The sequence below is a fragment of the Delphinus delphis genome, chromosome 1 (assembly GCF_949987515.2).
Source record: "Delphinus delphis chromosome 1, mDelDel1.2, whole genome shotgun sequence".
NCBI lineage: Eukaryota > Metazoa > Chordata > Mammalia > Artiodactyla > Delphinidae > Delphinus > Delphinus delphis.
In genome coordinates, this window is record NC_082683.1 from 42921096 (window position 1) to 42944040 (window position 22945).

A 22945-nucleotide genomic window follows, 5' to 3' on the forward strand; every position below is an offset into this window, starting at 1 on the left:
CCAAGGAAGAAACTATAGCTAGAGCAGAGGGCCCAACTGTTCTTTTAGTCATCCCTTCTGCCTATACTGAATCCTTCTGCTAGGCTTCCAGCCAGGAACTTCAGGTGGGAATCAGAACCATTATTACAGTGAATCCCACGCAATGAGAAGCCCGACTCATCCCTTGGGGGGAGCTAAGAACTAACCAAATGAACTGTTAAACAAGCATCAGAACTCCATGAGACGTGACTTGATTGCTCCAAAGTACACCCTTTGGACAACTAAACAAATGATGAGAAACTGCCCTGCTGTAAACCATTGTGATATTTTCCTTTGGGGTCCTCTTCAGAGCCAAGCTTTAGGACCCAGGGAAATTTACCAGACTTAGTTTCAGATGACTTAGGGTTGCTTCCATTGGTAGATTGGAAAATGGCCACAATATTTTACAACTCCTCCTATCAAGAGATGGCATCTATTCCTCCACCCCTTAAAATTAGGCTTGGCTATATGACTTGTTAGTCAGTTGGACATGAACAAACATGATACAAATAGAGGCTTGAAAAGTGCTTCTGCATTGGAGCTTGCCCTCTCTTGCTGCTGGGAAAACCTCCACCACCACGTGAACAAGTCTGGGTCCCCTTCTGGAAAATGAAAACATGGAGAGAGACCTCAACCACCCTGGTCATCTCAGCTGGGTCCCCAGACACGTGAATGAAGCCGTTCTAGACCATCCAGCCTGGCCAGAGCAAACACCCAGCTGACCTATAGAATCATGAGAAATAACAAATGTTTACTGCTTTCAGTCACTAAGCTTTGGAGTGGTTTATTATATCTCTCAGAGGACAATTAACTCTGAACCAGACATCTACAGATGTGTCACAGGTACAGATATCCTTGATCTCACTCTTACTTTTTTTTTTTTTTTTTGTCCACGCCGCATGGCTTGCGGGATCTTAGTTCTCGACCAGGGATTAAATCCAGAGTCCTAACCACTGGACCACCAGGGAATTCCCTCTTACTCTTACTCTTTTTGGAGGATTTGTGTTCAATCAGCCATCAAAGGTTTAAACTAAAAGGTGAAAGCTTAATTGAGAAATGTAAAGCGATGGCCAAGGGCAGTGGAGTCTTCCTCAGGCCCCTGACACAGCTCCACATAGGTGATTCAGGTTTTCCAGTTACGTGTTCTCATAGAATGATGTAGCTTTCCTTCACTGCATTTTGTAATTCTATTTGGGTGATAATTTTACAATGTCTAGACTCAACTACAAGCTATTGGGCCATAAGCTTGATGAAGGCAAAGATTGTGTCTAATTTACCACTGATTGTATCCTGGCACATACTAGACACTAATTTGTTCAATGAATAAATTTGAATTTTTCCTACCTCATATAAGGGATCCAGGCCTTCAAAACCATCACTTAAAAGTATTTGTATCCAATGGGCCTGTCTCTTGCAGGCACTCCCAGTCACAGGCTGTTGCTTGATTCTCCAGCTGTGGCAGGTAATCAGGTGTAGGTTTGGGATGGGGAATCTGAAATCAATGAGATTCCAGGACATTTGTTGCTGTAATTCCTTCTACTTACACCGAACTATTGGCAAACAAACTCAAATGAACATTCCTCAAGACACTATAGGAAGCTTGATACATAAGCAAGGAGCTTGGAGCAGGTGGTGTAACTGGGAAAGTCAGGTCTGGAGAATGTTCATATCATTCTGTGGACATTATAAGGCTGCAGTCACAAAACAATTGTGAAACCAATGTCCCAAGTGAGGCTGTTTAATTCTGACAATCTTTGGAAATCTGTCACTACCAACACCTCAAATATACAGTCTGAAGAGGAAAATTGAAAGAGCAAGAGTCAGACCGAGGTGGGTTCAAATGATACTAATGAATGACTTAGGCATGTTAACTTTTTCAAGGCTATGTTTCCTTGCCTGCCAAATTGGGATAATAATATTTCAGAAACAGCACCTCCCTTAGACTATAGGTACCTGCAGGGAAGGACCATTTGTTTTCATATATATTTATCCAGTGTTTAATAGTGCCAGACCTATAGTAGATACAGAATAGGTGAATTTCTTCCTAGAGGTAATCCAAGACCTAGTCCTGGCTCCATCACTAATCCACCCACAGAGTGACCTTAGAAAATTTCCTCCCCCTCCCTGGACCTCAACCTTCCTTTTTGTACAAAGAGGAGCCTGGACAAGATTTTTTCTAAGCTCCCTTCCAGATCTAATATTTAATGAGTCTGTGACCATTTAGTACAATCTACAATCTAGGAGCATTGCTGCTCCTAGAAGTTACAGACTGAGGAGACAGTAGTAAGTCACCAATCACTTTGTATTTACAGATACACATGCATTTAAAACAGATTCTATAAATAGCTACAATATTGTATTGCACTTTTGGCCTACTTTTGCCTTTTTAGAGGTCAAGAGGTTTTTTTTAATCTTCTTTTATTTGGAATGTTAAGCAAGATGAAAACTGGGACAAGTTGCCATAAACATATATTATGCAGCTTGAACCTAATTGCACTATTACCATGATCGAAGAACGTTCACTGCCATCAGCTGGAAGCTGCTGCCTTCCACTCGGCAGAAACGAGGTCACAGAGCAAGGCTGGGGAATTGCCATCTAACAAGCAGATCTGTTTGTTGCCCGGTAGAAGAGTTTGTCACTATTACATTTAACTGTTGATTCCATCTGTTGTGAAGATGCCTGTTCCCTTGAACTGGCACCTGAGTTATTAGGAATTTGACAGTTTTTAAGTAAAAAATTCGATTTTTGCCTGGATACTCAGTAGGAGAGAAAGGATTATTGGATATATGTACTAACATACCCAGGGGTCATGAGGAGCTTGGTCTGAAATCCTAGTACTTGGGTAGATGGGTGTTACTGACCAGAAAAATAGTAATTATTCCTGACCTGTAGAGGACTTTACAGTGTAAAGAGCACATTCAGAACACTGCCCTGGGAAGGGACCGCATTCTTCCATTGTCAGAGAACTTTATAAACTTATGCCCCATTGCTGATGCAGGGAGGCTGCTCGCAGCACTGCTTGAGAGCTAGATAAGAATTGCCTGACAGAGGCAGATACAGGGAAAGCCAGCACTTAGGCCTCAGAAACATGGGCATTTTTTTGCTCAGGCCCATGGGACCTGGTTGCCTCAGAGCCTCCTTCCCAGAAGCGTTAGACAGCTATCACCTCAGATTAGTCTGAGTAGCTGAAAAATTTATTAACAGATTGGAGACATAAGTCTTTTCTCCAGTAGACTTGGAATCTGATGGCCTTGGGATTGAATGCTACTGTGGCTCTAACATTTGCTAGTTGTGTGATCTTGGCCAAGTCTCTTAACTTCTTTGGATCACTGTACTATAAGAAACCTAGTACAGAATGTGGTGAAAAGCACAGACCTTGGAGCCTACTTTCTGGCTTTGAACCCCAGCTCTACCACTTACTCATTATGTGACCTTAGGCAAGCTAGAGAACCTCTTTGTTCCTTAATTTCCTTGTCTTTAAATGAGATTGATTATAATGCCTCCCTCACAAGGATGTTGGAAAGATAAATGAGTTAATACATGTTAAGTGCTTGGAGCAATGGCTAGTATTGAGTAAGCATGACAACAGTATTAGCCTCAGTGATATTGGGGTGATAGTCCTCATCTCTTGGGTTTATTTTGCAGATCAACAGAAATGTTGAAGGTGAAAAAAAAGAGTCTCAAGAGTTATTCATGCCAGAAGGGACCCAAAAGATTACCCACGTAACCTCCTTCATTTTTTTTTTTTTTTTTTTTTCGGTACGCGGGCCTCTCACTGTTGTGGCCTCTCCCGTTGCGGAGCACAGGCTCCGGACGCGCAGGCTCAGCGGCCATGGCTCATGGGCCCAGCCGCTCCGCGGGATGTGGGATCCTCCAGGACCGGGGCACGAACCCGCATCCCCTGCATTGGTAGGCAGACTCTCAACCACTGCGCCACCAGGGAAGCCCACCTCCCTCATTTTATAAGTGGGAAATCAAGACTCAGTGATGGGGAATAACTGGTCCAGAGTCACACTTGATTTAAGGGCAGAGTCTGAGTCTCCTGATTCCAAGTCCAAAGCGCCATCCTCTGCACTGTGTCAAAGAAGGCAACATCTCCACAGAGCTACCCCTGAAGGGTCCTTTTATGTAGTCATTGGACCTGTTGCTAGTTAATGCACTTTCCTAGGAAAATAAGCTGCATTTAAAATGGAGAGAAAACTTGGGAGAGACTCTCCCTCCTCCCCCACTGACTTCTGAAGTGTTAAGCTGGGGATTCAGGCCAAGGCTGGGAGGAAAGATTTTCAGGAATCGTTGCTAGCTCCACATCATTATTTCAGTTAAAAACCAAACATGTGCCTGTGTCCAAACAAGCTAGAACCATGAACTGATGCAGTCAGTTTGTTGCTGGTGTCAGAGGCGTGTTTTTTGTTTTCTTTGGGCGTTTAATTCAGTGGCTTCCACCAGAAGGAGTTTCACATCTGCTCTTCGGTAGAAACTAAGCTTTCACCCTCAGGAGAATGAGGTTAGGATTGGGACCTCTGAGTTCACTTTTCCCAATTTTTTCAGGGTCATACCCCCTTAGATTTATTCTGCTTTGAATCACATTTCCCAGTTGGACTACTCAAGAGTGATTGAAACATGGGCTGGAGGAAAGGGCAGGATGGGGAGAAGACCCTAAGAAGAAGGGCAGATGGGATTAGAACTATTTGATTTAGAGAAAGGGCAGATTCCAGGGGTCATGATTTCTGTTCTCAAATCATCTAAGGGTGTCATGGGGCAGAGGGAGCAGAGACTGTGAAGTCTCTGACAGCAGAGCTGGTACAAATGGAGTGGGAAGAGGAAGAAGAATTTCCAGGAGGCAGATTTCAGCTTAAAGCAAGGAAAACTTTCTGATTATGAGAGATGGCCAAAGATGGTGTGGAAACTGAGCTCCCATCCCTGCCTAGAAGGTATGTTTAGAAGAGATTTGGCTGTGAGGCTTGACAGCCAATTGTCAGAGACATGAAGATTGGAATTGACTAGTGAGACCTGGTAAAATTTGGGATTCCACCAACTATAAATTTTTCAGATTCTGGGAGTCTAAGAACCAATGACCAATGTCATGGAGTTCCACAGTTAAGAACCTACTGGAAAGCAGCAAAATCAGAAATTCGTGACCTGTTTATCTTGCCTGTGTTTCTCTTTTTCTCTCTTTGTCTTTCTTGAGCTCATGCACTTGCTCTTTCATATAGCAGGAACCTTTGACATTTTGCAGGGGATAATCTTTTTCTTTTAAATGTGTTTCTGACTCAGCCTTTGCTCCTTCAGCATCATTTAGAGAGGCTGAGCTTTCTGGAGATTAGCTCTGGCCTGTCACCACAGCAACTGCCCAGGCCCTGTGGGCATCCGTGGTAACAGGCGAGGGCTTTGAGAAACAAGGCTTGTCTAGTGGTGAGAGGAAGCCCCACAGGGAGCCTGATATGAAACAAGCAGGTTGTGTATGGAGAGGTATTTTTCAAAAGGATTAGCTATGCAGGTGTGTCTCACTTTACACAGTTGGCCAGGCCCTGAAAAGTGTGCGTGGGTGTGTCAAATTTTGGTCAAGGGAGGAAATCTTATTTTAAAGGCAGGAAAGAGATTCGCTTTTCCAAGTCCCTGTAGTGAATCCCCTTCATAAAGTGGATTCTCCTTTTGTAAAATGAACCTCTGCCCACATTATGACCTAGTTAGTCTAGTGCTGAGTGTCTGTGAGTGGGGCCATCCATAGAGAACCCCAGGGGCATGCTTCCACTTTCACTGCAGGCAAGTAACAGCAGCAAATCAGCTGAGGGAAGACAGAGTACAACGGAGAAGCAAAGTGGGTGCGGTGCCACAATGAAGGGAGATCAGGACAGTGGGCCTTGCCTAGCATGAGCAGCTCTGCTGCAGCAGTGGCGGGGTGTCCGAGAGACGGGTGTTCTTGGAGGTGCCCAGCAAGGAGGGGTCTGTGTCCAGCGTATCAGACATCTTGTCGCAAATGGCATCCACCAGACACTCGAAGGCCTGCCTCACGCTGATGTTCTCCTTGGCGCTGGCTTCAAAGAAGTCAAACCCTGAGGATAGAAGAGAGACAGCAGTAAGGATCTTTCCCTTCCTCTTCATGCCCCCTGGCCAGAACACTCTGCATTAATACAGCCAGTGCTCAGGAGTAAAGCAAGAAGGCCTAATTCCACGGGCAGAGGATTCTGCCTCAAGGAGAGGGTACCGGGCAGGTATTACCTGCACTGGTTTTAGAGTCAGACGGATCCTGGCTCTATCACTGACCAGCTGTGTAACCCTGGGCAAGTCACCTATTTTCTTTATGAATCAATTCCCTGGTTTATAAATTGGGATAATTTTATCTATCTCATAGAATTATTTCAAGGTTTAAACAAGATGATGCATGTAAAGTGTATAGTCCTGTGCCTGATAACACGGCGTGTGTGTGTGTGTGTGTGTGTGTGTGTGTGTGTGTGTGATAATTAGGTGTCTTCTGAGAGTGACTACTTGACTATGTGTACACAGCACTTGAGCTTCCAAAGCATTGATCAGCATCCATTATCTCATTTGATCCTCATGTCACCCCTAGGGGAAGGAGGGTCCAGGCAGAGCCTCTCCATTTCACTAATGCTCACGCTGTGGCTCAGAGAAGTAAGCTGACCTGCCCAAGGTCACCAGTATAAGAAGCCCAAGCTTTGTCCTTTTTGACCAGGGCTTTCACTCCACTTTCCCCTGCCTCTACTCACCCCAGCCTGGCCAGTCTAGTCTGGTTCTGGGAGACACTCCAAGATCCACACTGGATAAGCGGAGCTTCATTTGCTCTGTCTACTCACAGACACACTGGGTTAACTCCCCTCAGAGGGGTTCCTCCTCCCTGAATTTCCAGGAATCGCCCTGGATCTCTCGCTCCTCACACGGACCCAACAAATTGCCCAGGAAAAACTGCACCTGAAGGGTGAGACATTCTTGTCTGTTTTGCACCTTGAGATCCTTAAAGGTACTTTCTGTGACAATGAACAGAACTTGGTTGTCCCAGGAGACATGAGCAAGGCCCTCCTGATTCAGACAAAGCGGCTGCTTTCCAACTTGGTCTTGGCCAGGTTGGTGGCAGCCCTTAGAAGCATAAGCCTCCATTCTCCATCATGTCCCTGCGCCGGCCTACTCTTTCCTCTGTTGTCTGTCCACCTTCCTCTTTCCCTTCCTTCTGAGTCCATCTTTATTTCTCCTCAAAAGCTTTCCTCTTCCCTTTTTTCCATGTTAGCTCCTTCTTTTCCCCTTATGTTTCTCATACTCCTTGGGATCCTTAATATTAATTGAGTGCCTACTATATGCCAGATGCTATGCTAGGAGCTTTACAAATATTGTTTTCCTTAATCCTCACAACAGCCTGTGGGGTAAATATAATCATCTCCAATTTACAAAAGAAAAATGAAGGCTCTAAGAGATTACCTAACTCACACAAGGTCACGTGACTGTGTTAGTGGAAACTGGTTTTAGATCTGGGTCTGGCTAGCTCCTACATCCATACACACCCCTGCCTCCCGTTTCGGCCTCCTTTGCTTTTTTTTTTTTTTGGCGGTACACGGGCCTCTCACTGTTGTGGCCTCTCCTGCCGCGGAGCACAGGCCCCGGACGCACAGGCTCAGCAGCCATGGCCCACAGGCCCAGCCACTCCGCGGCACGCGGGATCCTCCCAGACCGGGGCACGAACCCGTGTCCCCTGCATCGGCAGGCGGACTCCCAACCACTGCACCACCAGGGAAGCCCTCCTTTGCTTTTATCTGACTACCACAGTGTCTGAATCTGGGCAAGTCACTTCATCTTTCTGAATCACTTAACCTCTCTGAGTCTCGGCCTCCTTGTTTGTCAAATGGGAATAACAACAGCATCTTCCTGCTGAGAGCAGTCCTGGAGGACTGAGCAAGACAATGGATAAATTGCTGTACGAAGTTGCCTGTTACAATGACAGTTTCTTTCTGCTCGTCTTTCATCTGCTCCTCTCACTTCCCCTTCATCCCTTTCCTCCCTCTTTTGTCATCCTCTCACACAGAGGAGGGGGGGTCTCTTTCCTCCTCCCTCCTTCTCCCTATTATCCCATTGTCCACAGAGAGGGCTGAAGCCCCCAGGTACAAACAGGGCTCCTCTTCCCCGGGCCACGCCAGCTTGAAGGCACTCGCAATTCCTGCCAGCCTGCCTCTGGTTGACAGCCTCTCCTGTAGCCCATTTCCCAACATGAGAAAGCAAGGTGCAGAAGTGCCGGCTAATTGAGGACATGTGATGAAGAAGGAAGTGGCTGCTGGCTCCTTATCCTCAGGCTGTAGAGACTTGGCTTGAGAGACCCTCCAGCATGTTGCTTTTCCTTAACGAATATCATAAACATTGACTCTCTGGCCTTTGACTGGTTTGTTACAAGTGACAGTGTTTGGGGAAGTGGGCAGAGTATGTTGCTTGCCTAGGAAAGGGGCAAACAGGTAAAGAAGTAAGTAGGCTTAAACCATCAGTTTGGATGAAGATGGGGACACAGGTCAAAGCCAGGATCACCAATCCCTCCTGAGGAATTGGCACTGAGGGGAGGACGTGTCCCATTGTGCAGGCGGGCAGTGGGAAGAAGTCCAGAAGTCAGACAGCCTGGATTTGAATATAGTCTCTGTCAGCTACCAGCTGTGTGACCTCAGGCAAATTGCCTAATTTCTCCCAGCCTCTGTATCCTCATCTGTAGAATGGGTGAATATCACCTACCTCATAGGGTGGTAATAAGAATTAAATGCACAAAAGTATGTGAAGTGGTTGGCACATGTAATACATGACCATTCCCTTTCCCTTATGTTCCCAGCCCATCTGAGTCCCAGCTTCCTTGCCCCTCCATCAGTCCCCAGGGCCTTTGGGGAAAGCCTCTTTTTCTTCATCATTCAGGGTCAATCAATAAACCAGGTCTTTACTGAACAGTAACTTTGTGCCAGGTCTTGCATTGAGTGCCAGGGACAAGGGGAGACCAAATCTAATTGTGGAGAAAAGACACACTTATCAGAGTGTCAGTCCCTCACACGTTCATAGTCCTTAACGATTCCCAAATACAATTTTAAAACAACTTTTTGGGGGTATCAAGGCAAGGGTTATCACTTATAATTTACAGATAGGGAAACTGAGGCTCAGGGATGGGGCATAAGCCAGGGCTCTATCCCTTATGCCCCCTTGTCTCACTCTCAGTTGGGACAGTGACAGAATACACTATAATCCAGGTAGAGCAAACGAGAGGCTGTGCAGGAATGCGGCAGAGGGAGAGAGTGGCAGGGGAGGAGAGGGGGAATAGGCTTCCAAAAGTTAGTGGCGATGGGTGTCTTTAAGGCCAGAACAGAGCAAAACTCTTCACCTGACTAACTTATTCTTTAGGACTCAGCTTAGGTATGGCTTTGCCTCCTCCTCTGTGCTTCCCTCTGCCACAGCACGTGTTACCGTGCATGGTGGAAGTCCAAGGAGCTCCCCAAGCAGGGACCACGTCATTCATCTGAGCTCCAGTACCAGCCAGAAGAGTAGGGGCTTGGTGAATGTTAACTGAATGAACAGACAGATGGATGCAGGAGACGGGAATGAGCGTGGAGGATGTGGTTGAGGGGCTGTGGACAGTGGGGTTCATGAGAACTCATCTCAATAAGCATGGCAAACCCTGTGCTGGGCACTGGGAACACTGAAGTGAATCAGATGAGGTTCCTAACCTTGAGAAGCGGAGATAGACACACTGACAGTGTGATAAATGCTGGAAGGGTGGGGAGTGAGGGAACTGTCATGGCACAGAGGAGGCACTTATCTGAGCCTGGGGCCCAGGGAAGTCTTCTTGGAGAAGCTGATTCTTAAGCAGATATCAGCTAGATAAAGACATGTGTGAGCACATGCATGTATAGGACACCAGGCAGGGGAAACCGCATAAACACATATAATGGGACAAAAAACAGTCTTGGTGTATCCCAGTATGACCATAGCAGTTTGTTATCATTAGAGCAGCAAGCTCAAAGTGGTGACGGAAGAGGGAGTAAGTAACCAAACACGGAGAGCGCATATGTCAGGCCAAGGAGATGTCATCACTGCCGTCTCAAAGATACCCAAGGTATGAGAACTCTGATTCAAGTAACTGGTGCGTGACCCTGGCCAGCTCGTGGGTCTCTTTTGCTAGCAGAACAATCCCAAATGCACCTCCACCCAACGACTGTCAGACTCCTGGAAGGCTCTTCATTAGTAGGCCCAGGCAGTAACCTTTCCTCAGGTTCATTAGTCAGGAGTCTCAGGAGCTGAGAATCTAGAGAGCTCAGGAAGATGAGGACCACTTAATCAGACTATCCCCCAGTCCTTTCCTCCCTCTAATTGGCTTCAGAACAATGGAATTTCTGCTGCCTTTAATTGGGCCCAATTCTTAATTGAATCTGAGATGATTCCCACCCCCAAAATGCTCCTGTTTACCTATCCTGTCCAAAGGCAGCTGTCACAGCCCCACAGATTCCACTGACTCTGTCCACACTGCCAGCTTCTGAATTTGACTTTAGAACTCTTTTCAGAAACTCACAACTAGCTAAACTTGCTTCTCCTCACCCTGAAACTGCCCCAGAACATTTCTCCTCTACTTTTATGTTCAAATCCCTTCTCTAGCCTGCTCTGATACCTCATCATCTCCATCTTCTATCAGTTTTCAACTCAAGCCCCTCTGGTCACTGATGATTTTGGCAAGGGATTCACTGTCTTCCTTTCCACCCAGGCTTGTACTCATTCTCAGGAACTTTGGGTTTCAGGTGAACAATCTATCCAACACCCTGGCTCTTAATTTCTTAACCATCTCATTTCCAGCAACATTCTCTTCCGTTTTGTTTCTGCTATGCCCCTGTCCTTATAACTTGAGCTATTTTGACTTAGATTTGTGTCACTGGAACTCAAAGAGGTTTAATTCATCCAATATCCAGCTTCATTAGGTTGACACCCAAGATTCTGCATGGCTCAGCCTCTGTCCACTTCCCCAGCCTCATCCTCCTGGTTCACACCATGCTCCAGAAACATCGACACTTTCTTATTTGGTTTCTTTACTCATGCTACTTACTACTCTTTAGTTCCTACACCTAATCCTCTTCATTACTCACCTGTGGAATCCCTGATTCCACAGAGCCTTCCCTTTCTCTCCCCACCCCATCTCCACCACTCAGAACATACAATGCACCGCTCCCCTAGACTCCCATGGTACCTGACATGATTGTTTCAGTCAGAGTCCATCAGGAAAATGGGCACTATTCTTAAAATTTTAACTAGAGGGAACTGGTTATATGGGTGGTAGAAGAACTAAGAGGCCAAACAGAATACTGAAGAAACCCAGAGATTATTAACAGAAAAGAAAACTATTAATGGGGCCAAAGGAAGTTAAAACTGTGGGAGCAGGAGTCAGAGAAGAGGAGCAGCCTCTACTGGGGGAGCCTGCCAAGGGGTGGGGGAGACACACATGCAGGTTTTTCTCTTTTCCCCAACTCCCATCACTTGCCAGTGTCTCTCCTTGGCTAAACCCAGCCAGAAGCCACTGTCACAGGAGGCTGGGAAACACAGCCTGCAAAGGTCAACTCCCCAGGGGGCGGTTTCAAGAGAGAGCCAGAGCTGGAGAAGGGTGAAGAATGCTAGTAAACAGGACGTTGAGATTATCTCTCTACTATTTTGCTTCCCTGGTCAATGAGCAACTTGAGAGCAGGGAACTTATTCACCTCTGTGGCACCAGGGTCCATCATGTGTTCAGTGATTGTGGCAGATTGTTCACCACCCTCCCTGTGGAAGATTTTATATTCCCATCCACTGCCAAGTGGCTTGCAGTGCCTCCTTGTGGGAGGAACATATCTCCCTTGTCAATCAACATCAGATTTCATCATGTAACTTGCGTTGGCCAATGCATGCGGGCATACCAAGTCCCAACAGAAGCCTTGAGAGTCTTTGTGTGGCTTAGGCATCTCAGATTGGATCTCAGAGTTGCATGACATGCACAGAGTTGCAGCTGACTTGCTGCTGGCATGTAATGTGAGTGAGAAATAAACCTTTATTATCCAAGCTCCTGACTTGGGTTATGTGTTACCACAACATAATCTAAAGAATTCTCACCAACACTGGGACTGAGGGTGAAATTTCAAGAGAAACTACTGCAAGCTTTTGGGAAAACACCACTGGGTGGTGATACAATGGAAGCGTTAAGATTTTGAGTCTAAAGGCTGAGTTAGAGTACTGGACCTGCCACCTACGACCTGTGTGGCTTAGAAAAGTTACATAATCTTCAAGTGAGAAAAGAAAGACACGGAAGTGTGGCACAGCTCATTGCATGCAAGAAAACATAAGTGGTCTGAACTCAGCTTCTTCAGTGTAATGGAGCTGAAGACAATGCCGCCTCCCAGACTAGGAGTGAGAGTGAGGGTCACAAGAGAATTGTTGTGAAAACACATTGTGAATCATAAGTCACTACACCAAGGTTAGTTATTCTCAATGTCAGCTAGGTCTTTGTTTCTCTGCACCAGGCTGAGTGATGCAAGGTTTCAATTCACCCCAACCAAAAAACATTTATCAAGCACCTAAAATAAGCAAAGCCCTGTACAAGGGTCTGTGGGGACTGAGTGATGAGTGGGGAATTGTGTGAATTGAAATCATGGAGTCAGAGGGATAGAGCTGAACAGACCTTCCCACTCAACTAATCCAAATCCCCTGTTTTTCAAAAGGGCAAAATTGAGACCCAGAAACAGGAAACAAGATGCTCAAGGTTACACAGTAAACTAGTGGCAGAAGCAGAATAAAACCCTCAGTCTCCAAACTCCTAGGCTGATACTTTTCCCTCCACACTTCACTGAAGTGAGTGTTTATGTGTATGTTTCAAAACCACATTTTGAACAGGTTTCTCCTGCCCTTGTAGGCAGAAGCACATTTCTCTTTTACTAGCATCCCTGGGCTCTGGTCTAGACCCATTCCCAGTCAGATCGAGGAAGAGACAAGGAGCCCCTTTTCGAGCCGCACAAAGAGGTAGAGGCCCTAATGTGTCATGCTTCCTGGAATAGGCGTCCCTGAAACTTCTCTGCCTTCCCAAAGATCCACTTGCCTCAGCGTCTCTACAGCCTCATCCACGTCCCAGGAACTTTGAGCATATAGAAGACCTGCTGCTACTCAAAGCTTTAATAAATGTTAGTTGCTGGCCATATCAGTAGTTCTGGCTGAGAGAGTTGAGAAACACTAAAAGAAAGGGAGTCCTGAAGAGGAGTCCCATAAAGCAGAGGATGGCCCTACTGCACTGGCAAGCAGATCACTGAGACTTACTTAATAGTTGGTGTAGCAGAGAGTGAGGATGAGGAAGGCTGAGTATCCTCTCTCACTGCTCGCAGATATGATCACATCTTTGCGAAATTCTTGACATGGTCTGCAAGATCCTGCATGATCTGGTCCCTGCCCACCTCTCCACCCTCATCTCCCACTACTCTCCCCTTGACTAGTTAGTCCCTGCAACATGGTCTTTCAAATCTCATGAGCGTTTTCAGCTCTAAACTACGTTAGGGCTGGTCTTGATGTAGAACACTCCCCTCCCCGACCCACCCTCAATCTTTGCCTAATCTTTTTCTGATCCTTTAGTTCTCAGCTTAAGAGTTACTTTCTCAGAAGATCTTGACTCTCCAGTCTAAAATTAGGTTTCTCTCTTTTTTACTTTCTTAATAGCACTTGCAGTGGCCTTATGTTACTCTTATCTGTCCACCATTCCTTCCTTTATGGAACTTCTACTTTAAACAACTGTGGTGGGACTATAGGTTACAATACTTGCCTCCCCCAGCCACTGGGACAGGCATGTGACTCACAGGTAGCCAATCACAGTCTTCCCTGAGATTGACATAAAGTAGTTGGGAGCAAGAATCCTCTTTTTGCAGAAGTTGGAAGATATGAATCTGGAGCTGCCATCATCCATCTTACTCCCCATTCAGAGTCTGACTATAGAAAGAGGCTGAAGGCATACACAAAGCTAAGAAATAGTGCAATTAAGTTGCACTCATAAGCTAATAAATTCTATTTTTTAAAATTAAAGCTTGTTTAATTTGGGATTTTATCACTTGCCATAATGAGAGTCCTAAGTCAAATAGAACTTACCACAATTTTTAACAGGTTTATTGAGATATAATTCACATACCATACAATTCACCCATTTACACAATTTTTAATTATATATTTATTTGTATAATTATTTGTTTAGTGTCTCTCTCCCCCATTAGTTCCGTGACAGTAAGAATCACAGCTAAGTGCCAAGATAAAACCTGGCTCAGAGTATGTGCTCAATAAATATTTTTCAATAAACAAATGTACGAGTGAATGAGTATCTATCCTGTGCTGGGTGGCTGGGATAATGAAAAAAAAATTTTAAACGTAACCCCTGCTACTGCTGAGGTCTACCAAGAGAGACAGACATGTAAATAGGCAAGTTCTGGTAAGCAGTAGAGGAAAGCTCAGGAAGTTGTGTAGGACTGAGATGGGTTACCTTGACCTACCCAAATCTAACCAATTCATTAAGGCCCTCTTTAAGTACCTTCCTAAACCCTGTAGTAAGAATTAATCTCACTTCCATCTGTTTTCCTACATCAATTAGATAGATCTTTATTGGCTCTACCACTTCCTGATTGTGTAATCTTGAGCAAGAACCTAATTTTTCAGAGTATTGAACATGACCTACCTTGAAGACTTATAGTGAGAATTAAATGAGATAATTAACGCAAAGCATTTCATATAATGCCAGCCGTTATTACGATATTTGCTGTATAGTGAGGTTAAATGGTTAGAAGCACAGGCTCTGGAGCCAGACTACTGCTTGAATACAAATTCTGACTCTACTTGTTACTAGTTGTATGACCTTAAGCAAGTTACTCAACTTCTCTGTGCCTCAGTTTTCTCATCTGTTAAAAGAACAACTTGGATATAAGAAAAGTACCTATCTCAGAGGGTTCTAGGGGGATTAAGTTAAATGAGTAATACTTTAAACACTTAGAATAGGGCCCGGCACATGGTAAACACCTAATAAATGTTTAACTAACACACCTTTTTAAAATGCTAGTCATAAGGGTCTGGCATGCTGGCTATATTTTTTCCGAATATAAAATTAACTCACCTTTTAAAAACTTAGTCTTGTTTAACATTAAGGGCTTGACATGCTGATTATATATTTTTTCTAATACACACCAAAATATATACATAAAATCATCTTGCACACCTCCAGTGACATGAGTCTCCTGCCTGGAGAAGCACTACTCTAGACTCATACAATCCAATGATTTATGATTCCCTAAACACAGAGTGCTGTTCCTTGCCTTTGCCAGTGTTATTCCCCCGCCTGGAACGTCCTTGCCTTTCTTTCTCACTTGGCTGCTCCTACTTGTCTTCAAGACTCAGAGTGGGCATCATGTTCTCTGACCCCAACTGAATAGGTGCCTCCTCTGTGCTCCCACAACCCCGGCACATCCCTCTATCACAACATTGATCACCAGGTGGATCCCTATTTCTGTCTCAGACCAGGGAACATAGCCTATTTCACAGCACAGTACTTGGCATGGAGTAGGAGCTCAGGAAGTCGTAATTAGAACAAAGTAAAATGACGTAGCCAAATACTTGACTCCATAAAATTTTAATCCAAACATAGTCTTGCAGTGTTTACTCACTGCCAGGCCATTTGCCAGGCATGGTGGGTATAAAGATAAACAAGACTCACTTCCTGTCGTCATGGAGCTTTCTGGAGACAAATATGGAAACAAGTGCACCCAAGTGTGATGGGTACTGTGCCTGTTGCATGTACGGGGTACAGTAAGTGGGGGCACAAAGAAAAGAGCTGGGGGAATACGGAAGAGGCTTCAGAGCAGTGAAGATGTTCTGAAAGCTGAGTGGGCTTTCAACAGCTGGATAAAAGTAGGGGATGGGGAGTAGAAAAGAGCCTTTCAAACAGATGGTATATCGTTGATCCAGGGACAGCGTTGGGAGTCTCGGTGACAGCAGGCTGAAGACATAAAGAGATAGCCTGAGGTCACCCATGTGAGGGCTTCGCCACATGCTCACTGTTCTGTGAACTATGGGAATCGGTAGAGGCACATTCTGGACCCTGAGAACCTCTGTGATGGGGTAAGAACCATCAAGAGCCAAATGGCCCAGCCTCCGTATTTATTAAGCACCTACAGTGTGTTAATTTCTATTCCAGGACACACTGGAGGACAGGAAAGGGAAGAAAGAAGTATAGGACACTCTCCTATACATCTACTCATAATACACATAACACAAATATATACAAGACACAACTCACACTTGTATATTATACAATTTTCCCACCTACCAGCCCAAATATCTGTACTTCAGAAACTGGCAGAGAATATAACTTTAAACTCCCTATTCCTCAATACTTACAGCACCTAGGTTGTAAGAAACACTTAGGGAGACTGGCTAAAAGCTAAGCAGTACTTCATTCTTCTAGAAGACTTCCCTAAGGTGATCCCACATTGAACCCCAATACAGAAAAGAAAAGAAAAAAAGGAAGAAAAGAAAGGCTGCTCTTTTAAGCAAGTGTAGGTAGGTGTCTTGCTGTGCAGTCACTGAGACACAACTGAGGCACCTGGGTCTCAGTGGAGCACAAGGATCAAGGTGCTTTAACCCTGGAAAAAGCTGCATGCTTAAACCACGTTGTCTCATCCCTCATACAATGACTTTTGCCGTGAATTGTATTTTGGTGACAAAGCATCAGTTTACACTGAGAGAAATTGTAAGACACAGCCTACAATGTTCAGCGTTGTAGTTGCTGTAAGGCATGTTAGATATTAAGGATGTTGTCACATTCAGCATATAGAGTCTGCTCTACAGTTGCCAGTGGAGAGCAGTGTTTCTCTGGAATAATGGGTTTGTTTTCATCTTAAGGACCATCTCTGGGATACAAAAACAAGACCCTTACATATGCTGTCTACAAGAGACCCACTTCAGACCTAGAGACACATACAGACTAAAAGTAAGGGGATGGAAAAAGATATTCCATGCAAATGGAAACCAAAAGAAAGCTGGAGTAGCAATTCTCATATCAGACAAAATAGACTTTAAAATAAGGACTATTAAAAGCGACAAAGAAGGACACTACATAATGATCAAGGGATCGATCCAAGAAGAAGATATAACAATTGTAAATATTTATGCACCCAACATAGGAGCACCTCAATACATAAGGCAAATACTAACAGCCATAAAAGGAGAAATTGACAGTAACACATTCATAGTAGGGGACTTAAACACCCCACTTTCACCCATGGACAGATCATCCAAAATGAAAATAAATAAGGAAACACAAGCTTTAAATGATACATTAAACAAGATGGACTTAATTGATATTTATAGGACACTCCATCCAAAAACAACAGAATACACATTTTTCTCAAGTGCTCACGGAACATTCTCCAGGATAGATCATATCTTGGGTCACAAATCAAGCCTTGGCAAATTTAAGAAAATTGAAATTGTATCAAGTATCTTTTCTGACCACAACGCCATGAGACTAGATATCAATTACAGGAAAAGATCTGTAAAAAATACAAACACATGGAGGCTAAACAATACACTACTTAATAATGAAGTGATCACTGAAGAAATCAAAGAGGAAATCAAAAAGTACCTAGAAACAAATGACAATGGAGACACAACGACCCAAAACCTGTGGGATGCAGCAAAAGCAGTTCTAAGGGGGAAGTTTATAGCAATACAAGCCCACCTTAAGAAGCAGGAAACATCTAGAATAAACAACCTAACCTTGCACCTCAAGCAATTAGAGAAAGAAGAACAAAAAAACCCCAAAGCTAGCAGAAGGAAAGAAATCATAAAAATCAGATCAGAAATAAATGAAAAAGAAATGAAGGAAACAATAGCAAAGATCAATGAAACTAAAAGCTGGTTCTTTGAGAAGATAAACAAAATAGATAAACCACTAGCCAGACTTATCAAGAAAAAAAGGGAGAAGACTCAAATCAATAGAATTAGAAATGAAAAAGGAGAGGTAACAACTGACACTTCAGAAATAAAAGAGATCATGAGAGATTACTACAAGCAACTCTATGCCAATAAAATGGACAATCTGGAAGAAATGGACAAATTCTTAGAAATGCACAACCTGCCAAGACTGAATCAGGAAGAAATAGAAAATATGAACAGACCAATCACAAGCACTGAAATTGAAACTGTGATTAAAAATCTTCCAACAAAGAAAAGCCCAGGACCAGATGGCTTCACAGGCGAATTCTATCAAACATTTAGAGAAGAGCTAACACCTATCCTTCTCAAACTCTTCCAAAATATAGCAGAGGGAGGAACACTTCCAAACTCATTCTACGAGGCCACCATCACCTTGATACCAAAACCAGGCAAGGATGTCACAAAGAAAGAAAACTACAGACCAATATCACTGATGAACATAGATGCAAAAATCCTCAACAAAATACTAGCAAACAGAATCCAACAGCACATTAAAAGGATCATACACCATGATCAGGTGGGGTTTGTTCCAGGAATGCAAGGATTCTTCAATATACGCAAATCTATCAATGTGATAAACCATATTAACAAACTGAAGGAGAAAAACCATATGATCTTCTCAATAGATGCAGAGAAAGCTTTTGACAAAATTCAACACCCATTTATGATAAAAACCCTGCAGAAAGTAGGCATAGAGGGAACTTTCCTCAACATAATAAAGGCCATATACGACAAGCCCACAGCAAACATCATCCTCAATGGTGAAAAACTGAAAGCATTTCCACTAAGATCAGGAACAAGACAAGGGTGCCCACTCTCACCACTCTTATTCAACATAGTTTTGGAAGTTTTAGCCACAGCAATCAGAGAAGAGAAGGAAATAAAAGGAATCCAAATCGGAAAAGAAGAAGTAAAGCTGTCACTGTTTGCAGATGACATGATCCTATACATAGAGAATCCTAAAGATGCTACCAGAAAACTACTAGAGCTAATCAATGAATTTGGTAAAGTAGCAGGATACAAAATTAATGCACAGAAATCTCTGGCATTCCTATATACTAATGATGAAAAATCTGAAAGTGAAATCAAGAAAACACTCCCATTTACCATTGCAACAAAAAGAATAAAATATCTAGGAATAAACCTACCTAAGGAGACAAAAGACCTGTATGCAGAAAACTATAAGACACTGATGAAAGAAATTAAAGATGATACAAATAGATGGAGACATATACCATGTTCTTGGATTGGAAGAATCAACATTGTGAAAATGACTCTACTACCCAAAGCAATCTATAGATTCAATGCAATCCCTATCAAACTACCACTGGCATTTTTCACAGAACTAGAACAAAAAATTTCGCAATTTGTATGGAAACACAAAAGACCCCGAATAGCCAAAGCAATCTTGAGAACAAAAAAAGGAACTGGAGGAATCAGGCTCCCTGACTTCAGACTATACTACAAAGCTACAGTTATCAAGACAGTATGGTACTGGCACAAAAACAGAAAGATAGATCAATGGAACAGGATAGAAAGCCCAGAGATAAACCCATGCACATATGGACACCTTATCTTTGATAAAGGTGGCAGGAATGTACAGTGGAAAAAGGACAGCCTCTTCAATAAATGGTGCTGGGAAAACTGGACAGGTACATGTAAAAGAATGAAATTAGAACACTCCCTAACACCATACACAAAAATAAGCTCAAAATGGATTAAAGACCTAAATATAAGGCCAGAAACTATCAAACTATTAGAGGAAAACATAGGCAGAACACTCTATGACATAAATCACAGCAAGATTCTTTCTGACCCACCCCCTAGAGTAATGGAAATAAAAACAAAAATAAACAAATGGGACCTAATGAAACTTCAAAGCTTTTGCACAGCAAAGGAAACCATAAACAAGACCAAAAGACAACCCTCAGAATGGGAGAAAATATTTGCAAATGAAGCAACTGACAAAGGATTAATCTCCAAAATTTACAAGCAGCTCATGCAGCTCAACAACAAAAAAACAAACAACCCAATCCAAAAATGGGCAGAAGACCTAAATAGACATTTCTCCAAAGAAGATATACAGACTGCCAACAAACACATGAAAGAATGCTCAACATCATTAATCATTAGAGAAATGCAAATCAAAACTACAATGAGATATCATCTCACACCAGTCAGAATGGCCATCATCAATAAATCTAGAAACAATAAATGCTGGAAAGGGTGTGGAGAAAAGGGAACCCTCTTGCACTGCTGGTGGGAATGTGAATTGGTTCAGCCACTATGGAGAACAGTATGGAGGTTCCTTAAAAAACTACAAATAGAACTACCATATGACCCAGCAATCCCACTACTGGGCATATACCCTGAGAAAACCGAAATTCAAAAAGAGTCATGTACCAAAATGTTCATCGCAGCTCTATTTACAATAGCCTGGAGATGGAAACAACCTAAGTGCCCATCATCGGATGAATGGATAAAGAAGATGTGGCACATATATACAATGGAATATTACTCAGCCATAAAAAGAAACGAAATTGAGCTATTTGTAATGAGGTGGATAGACCTAGAGTCTGTCATACACAGTGAAGTAAGTCAGAAAGAAAAAGACAAATACAGTATGCTAACACATATATATGGAATTTAAGAAAAAAAAATGTCATGAAGAACCTAGGGGTAAGGCAGGAATAAAGACGCAGACCTCCTAGAGAACGGACTTGAGGTTATGGGGAGGGGGAAGGGTGAGCTGTGACGGGGCGAGAGAGAGTCATGGACATATACACACTAACAAAGGTAATAAGGTAGATAGCTAGTGAGAAGCAGCCGCATGGCACAGGGATATTGGCTCGGTGCTCTGTGACAGCCTGGAGGGGTGGGATAGGGAGGGTGGGAGGGAGGGAGACGCAAGAGGGAAGAGATATGGGAACATATGTATATGTATAACTGATTCACTTTGTTATAAAGCAGAAACTAACACACCATTGTAAAGTAATTATACCCCAATAAAGATGTTAAAAAAATAAATAAATAAATAAAAAATAAAATCCCACTAAATTAAAAAAAAAAAAAAAAAAAAAAAGGACCATCTCTGAACCATGTAACTGATTATGTTTCCCTCTTTGCAATGGTTGCTGGGAAGCTCAAAGCAAATATTTTGGCCCAACTCTTGCACATGCCCAAAAACTTATAAAATATACACTTATCTCACCCCTGGCCTCCTCTTATGTTCTCCTACACTTGCTTTCGCTTTGCTTCAATTGTCTCACTTATTTTTTTATTGATGTATTGATACTACGATGATTTTTATAGGATACTTCAAATCCTTTGTGGAAGGAGCTGGTTAAAAAAATGATTTCATAAATTTACATTTTATTTATACATTCAAGGACCTCCCTGGTGGCACAGTGGTTAAGAATCCGCCTGCCAATGCAGGGGACACGGGTTCGATCCCTGGTCTGGGAAGATCTCACATGCTGCGGAGCAACTAGGCCTGTGCGCCACAACTATTGAGCCTGCACTCTAGAGCCTGCGAGCCACAACTACTGAGTCTGCGCACCACAACTACTGAAGCCCATGCACCTAGAGCCCATGCTCCACAACAAGAGAATCCACCGCAAGAAGAAGCCTGAGCACCGCAACGAAGAGTAGCCCCTGCTCACCGCAACTAGAGAAAGCCCGTGTGCAGCAACGAAGACCCAACGCAGCCAAAAATAAATAAATCTATAAAAAATTGTTTATACATTCAATGTAACAAAATATACATGTATCATAAATAATGAATACCTAGAATTCACTAGCACAAAGCCCATATGTACATCACACAAATATGAAACAATACACACAGAGCACATATGCACAAAATTCACAATCACAGCACATCTTTAATGTCACAAATACAAACACACACTTGTCCTCTCCATTTGCCCCACTCCCGTGCATACACATGTGCCGTGCACATACCCAGCTGCTCTGCGAGGAGCCGGCCCTTCTCGGTGGGAACAACCCTCTCTTCCTCCATGTCACACTTGTTCCCCACCAGGATGACCTGTGCATTGTCCCAGGAGTAGGTCTTGATCTGAGTAGCCCTAAAGAGAGACAGAGAGATGACGGTGTTAACAACATCCTCCTAGGCTAGAAAGGACCCTGCAAAGCTCACAGAAGCCCCTTCAGTGGGGTTCACAACACACGAGATACTGTCAGCTAATTCATCCTAGGACAGTCAGACCTCTGCTCCTGCTGGCTGTCACAGATGCTGACCCTTAAGCCCTGGTTGCAAACTTCACTCACCTATTTGGAGTCCACCTCTAATGCCCTCTCCTCACAGGCAGAGAGCTCTTTCTAAAACATCTATCAGATGATTCGTCCTTTCTTAAAAGTCTTCTCTGGTCCCTGGACTAGCTAAGCGATGAAGTCTAGATCCCTCAGTTAGGCGTTCAAGACCATTTACATCCTGTCTCTCCAGCCTCATCACCCTTCCTCTCACTTCACAAACCTCACCCATTCCCCAAAGGCTCTTCCATGGCATGTGCCTTTGCCTTTACTGGAAATCCCTTCCCCACACTAAGTCATCCTCCAAGGCTCGGGGCTGATCCCACAGTTGCCTGGGGGAGGCTTCTCAAGCTTCCCCTGGCCCAACAAGCCTCTCCCTCCTCCTCTTCACTGAGGCCTTAGATCATTATTATTTGTAGAAACCAAAATGTCAGCAGTGGTTTCCCTCACGTAGGATGATTATGAAATTTTATTCATTTATTTACTTTTGGCTGTGTTGGGTCTTCGTTGCTGCGTGCGGACTTTCTCTAGTTGTGGCGAGCGGGGGCTACTCTTCACTGCTGTGCACGGGCTTCTCATTGTGGTGGCTTCTCTTGTTGTGGAGCATGGGCTCTAGGTGCATGGGCTTCAGTAGTTGTGGCACTCAGGCTCAGTAGTTGTGGC

The 22945-nt window shown here is 43.7% G+C and overlaps 1 protein-coding gene across 1 annotated transcript in view; it reads right to left on the reverse strand.

Moving 5' to 3' along the window:
• Positions 1 to 588: 588 nt before the first annotated feature.
• RAB3B (RAB3B, member RAS oncogene family) overlaps positions 589 to 22945 on the reverse strand; it is a 68176-nt gene continuing 45819 nt past the window's right edge. The window contains exons 4-5 of the mRNA XM_060021900.1: positions 21974 to 22098; positions 589 to 6072 (exon numbers count right to left, since the gene is read on the reverse strand). Coding sequence (XP_059877883.1) covers positions 5885 to 6072; positions 21974 to 22098 — 313 coding nt within the window. The 3' untranslated portion in view covers positions 589 to 5884. The remainder of the gene's footprint in view (positions 6073 to 21973; positions 22099 to 22945) is intronic.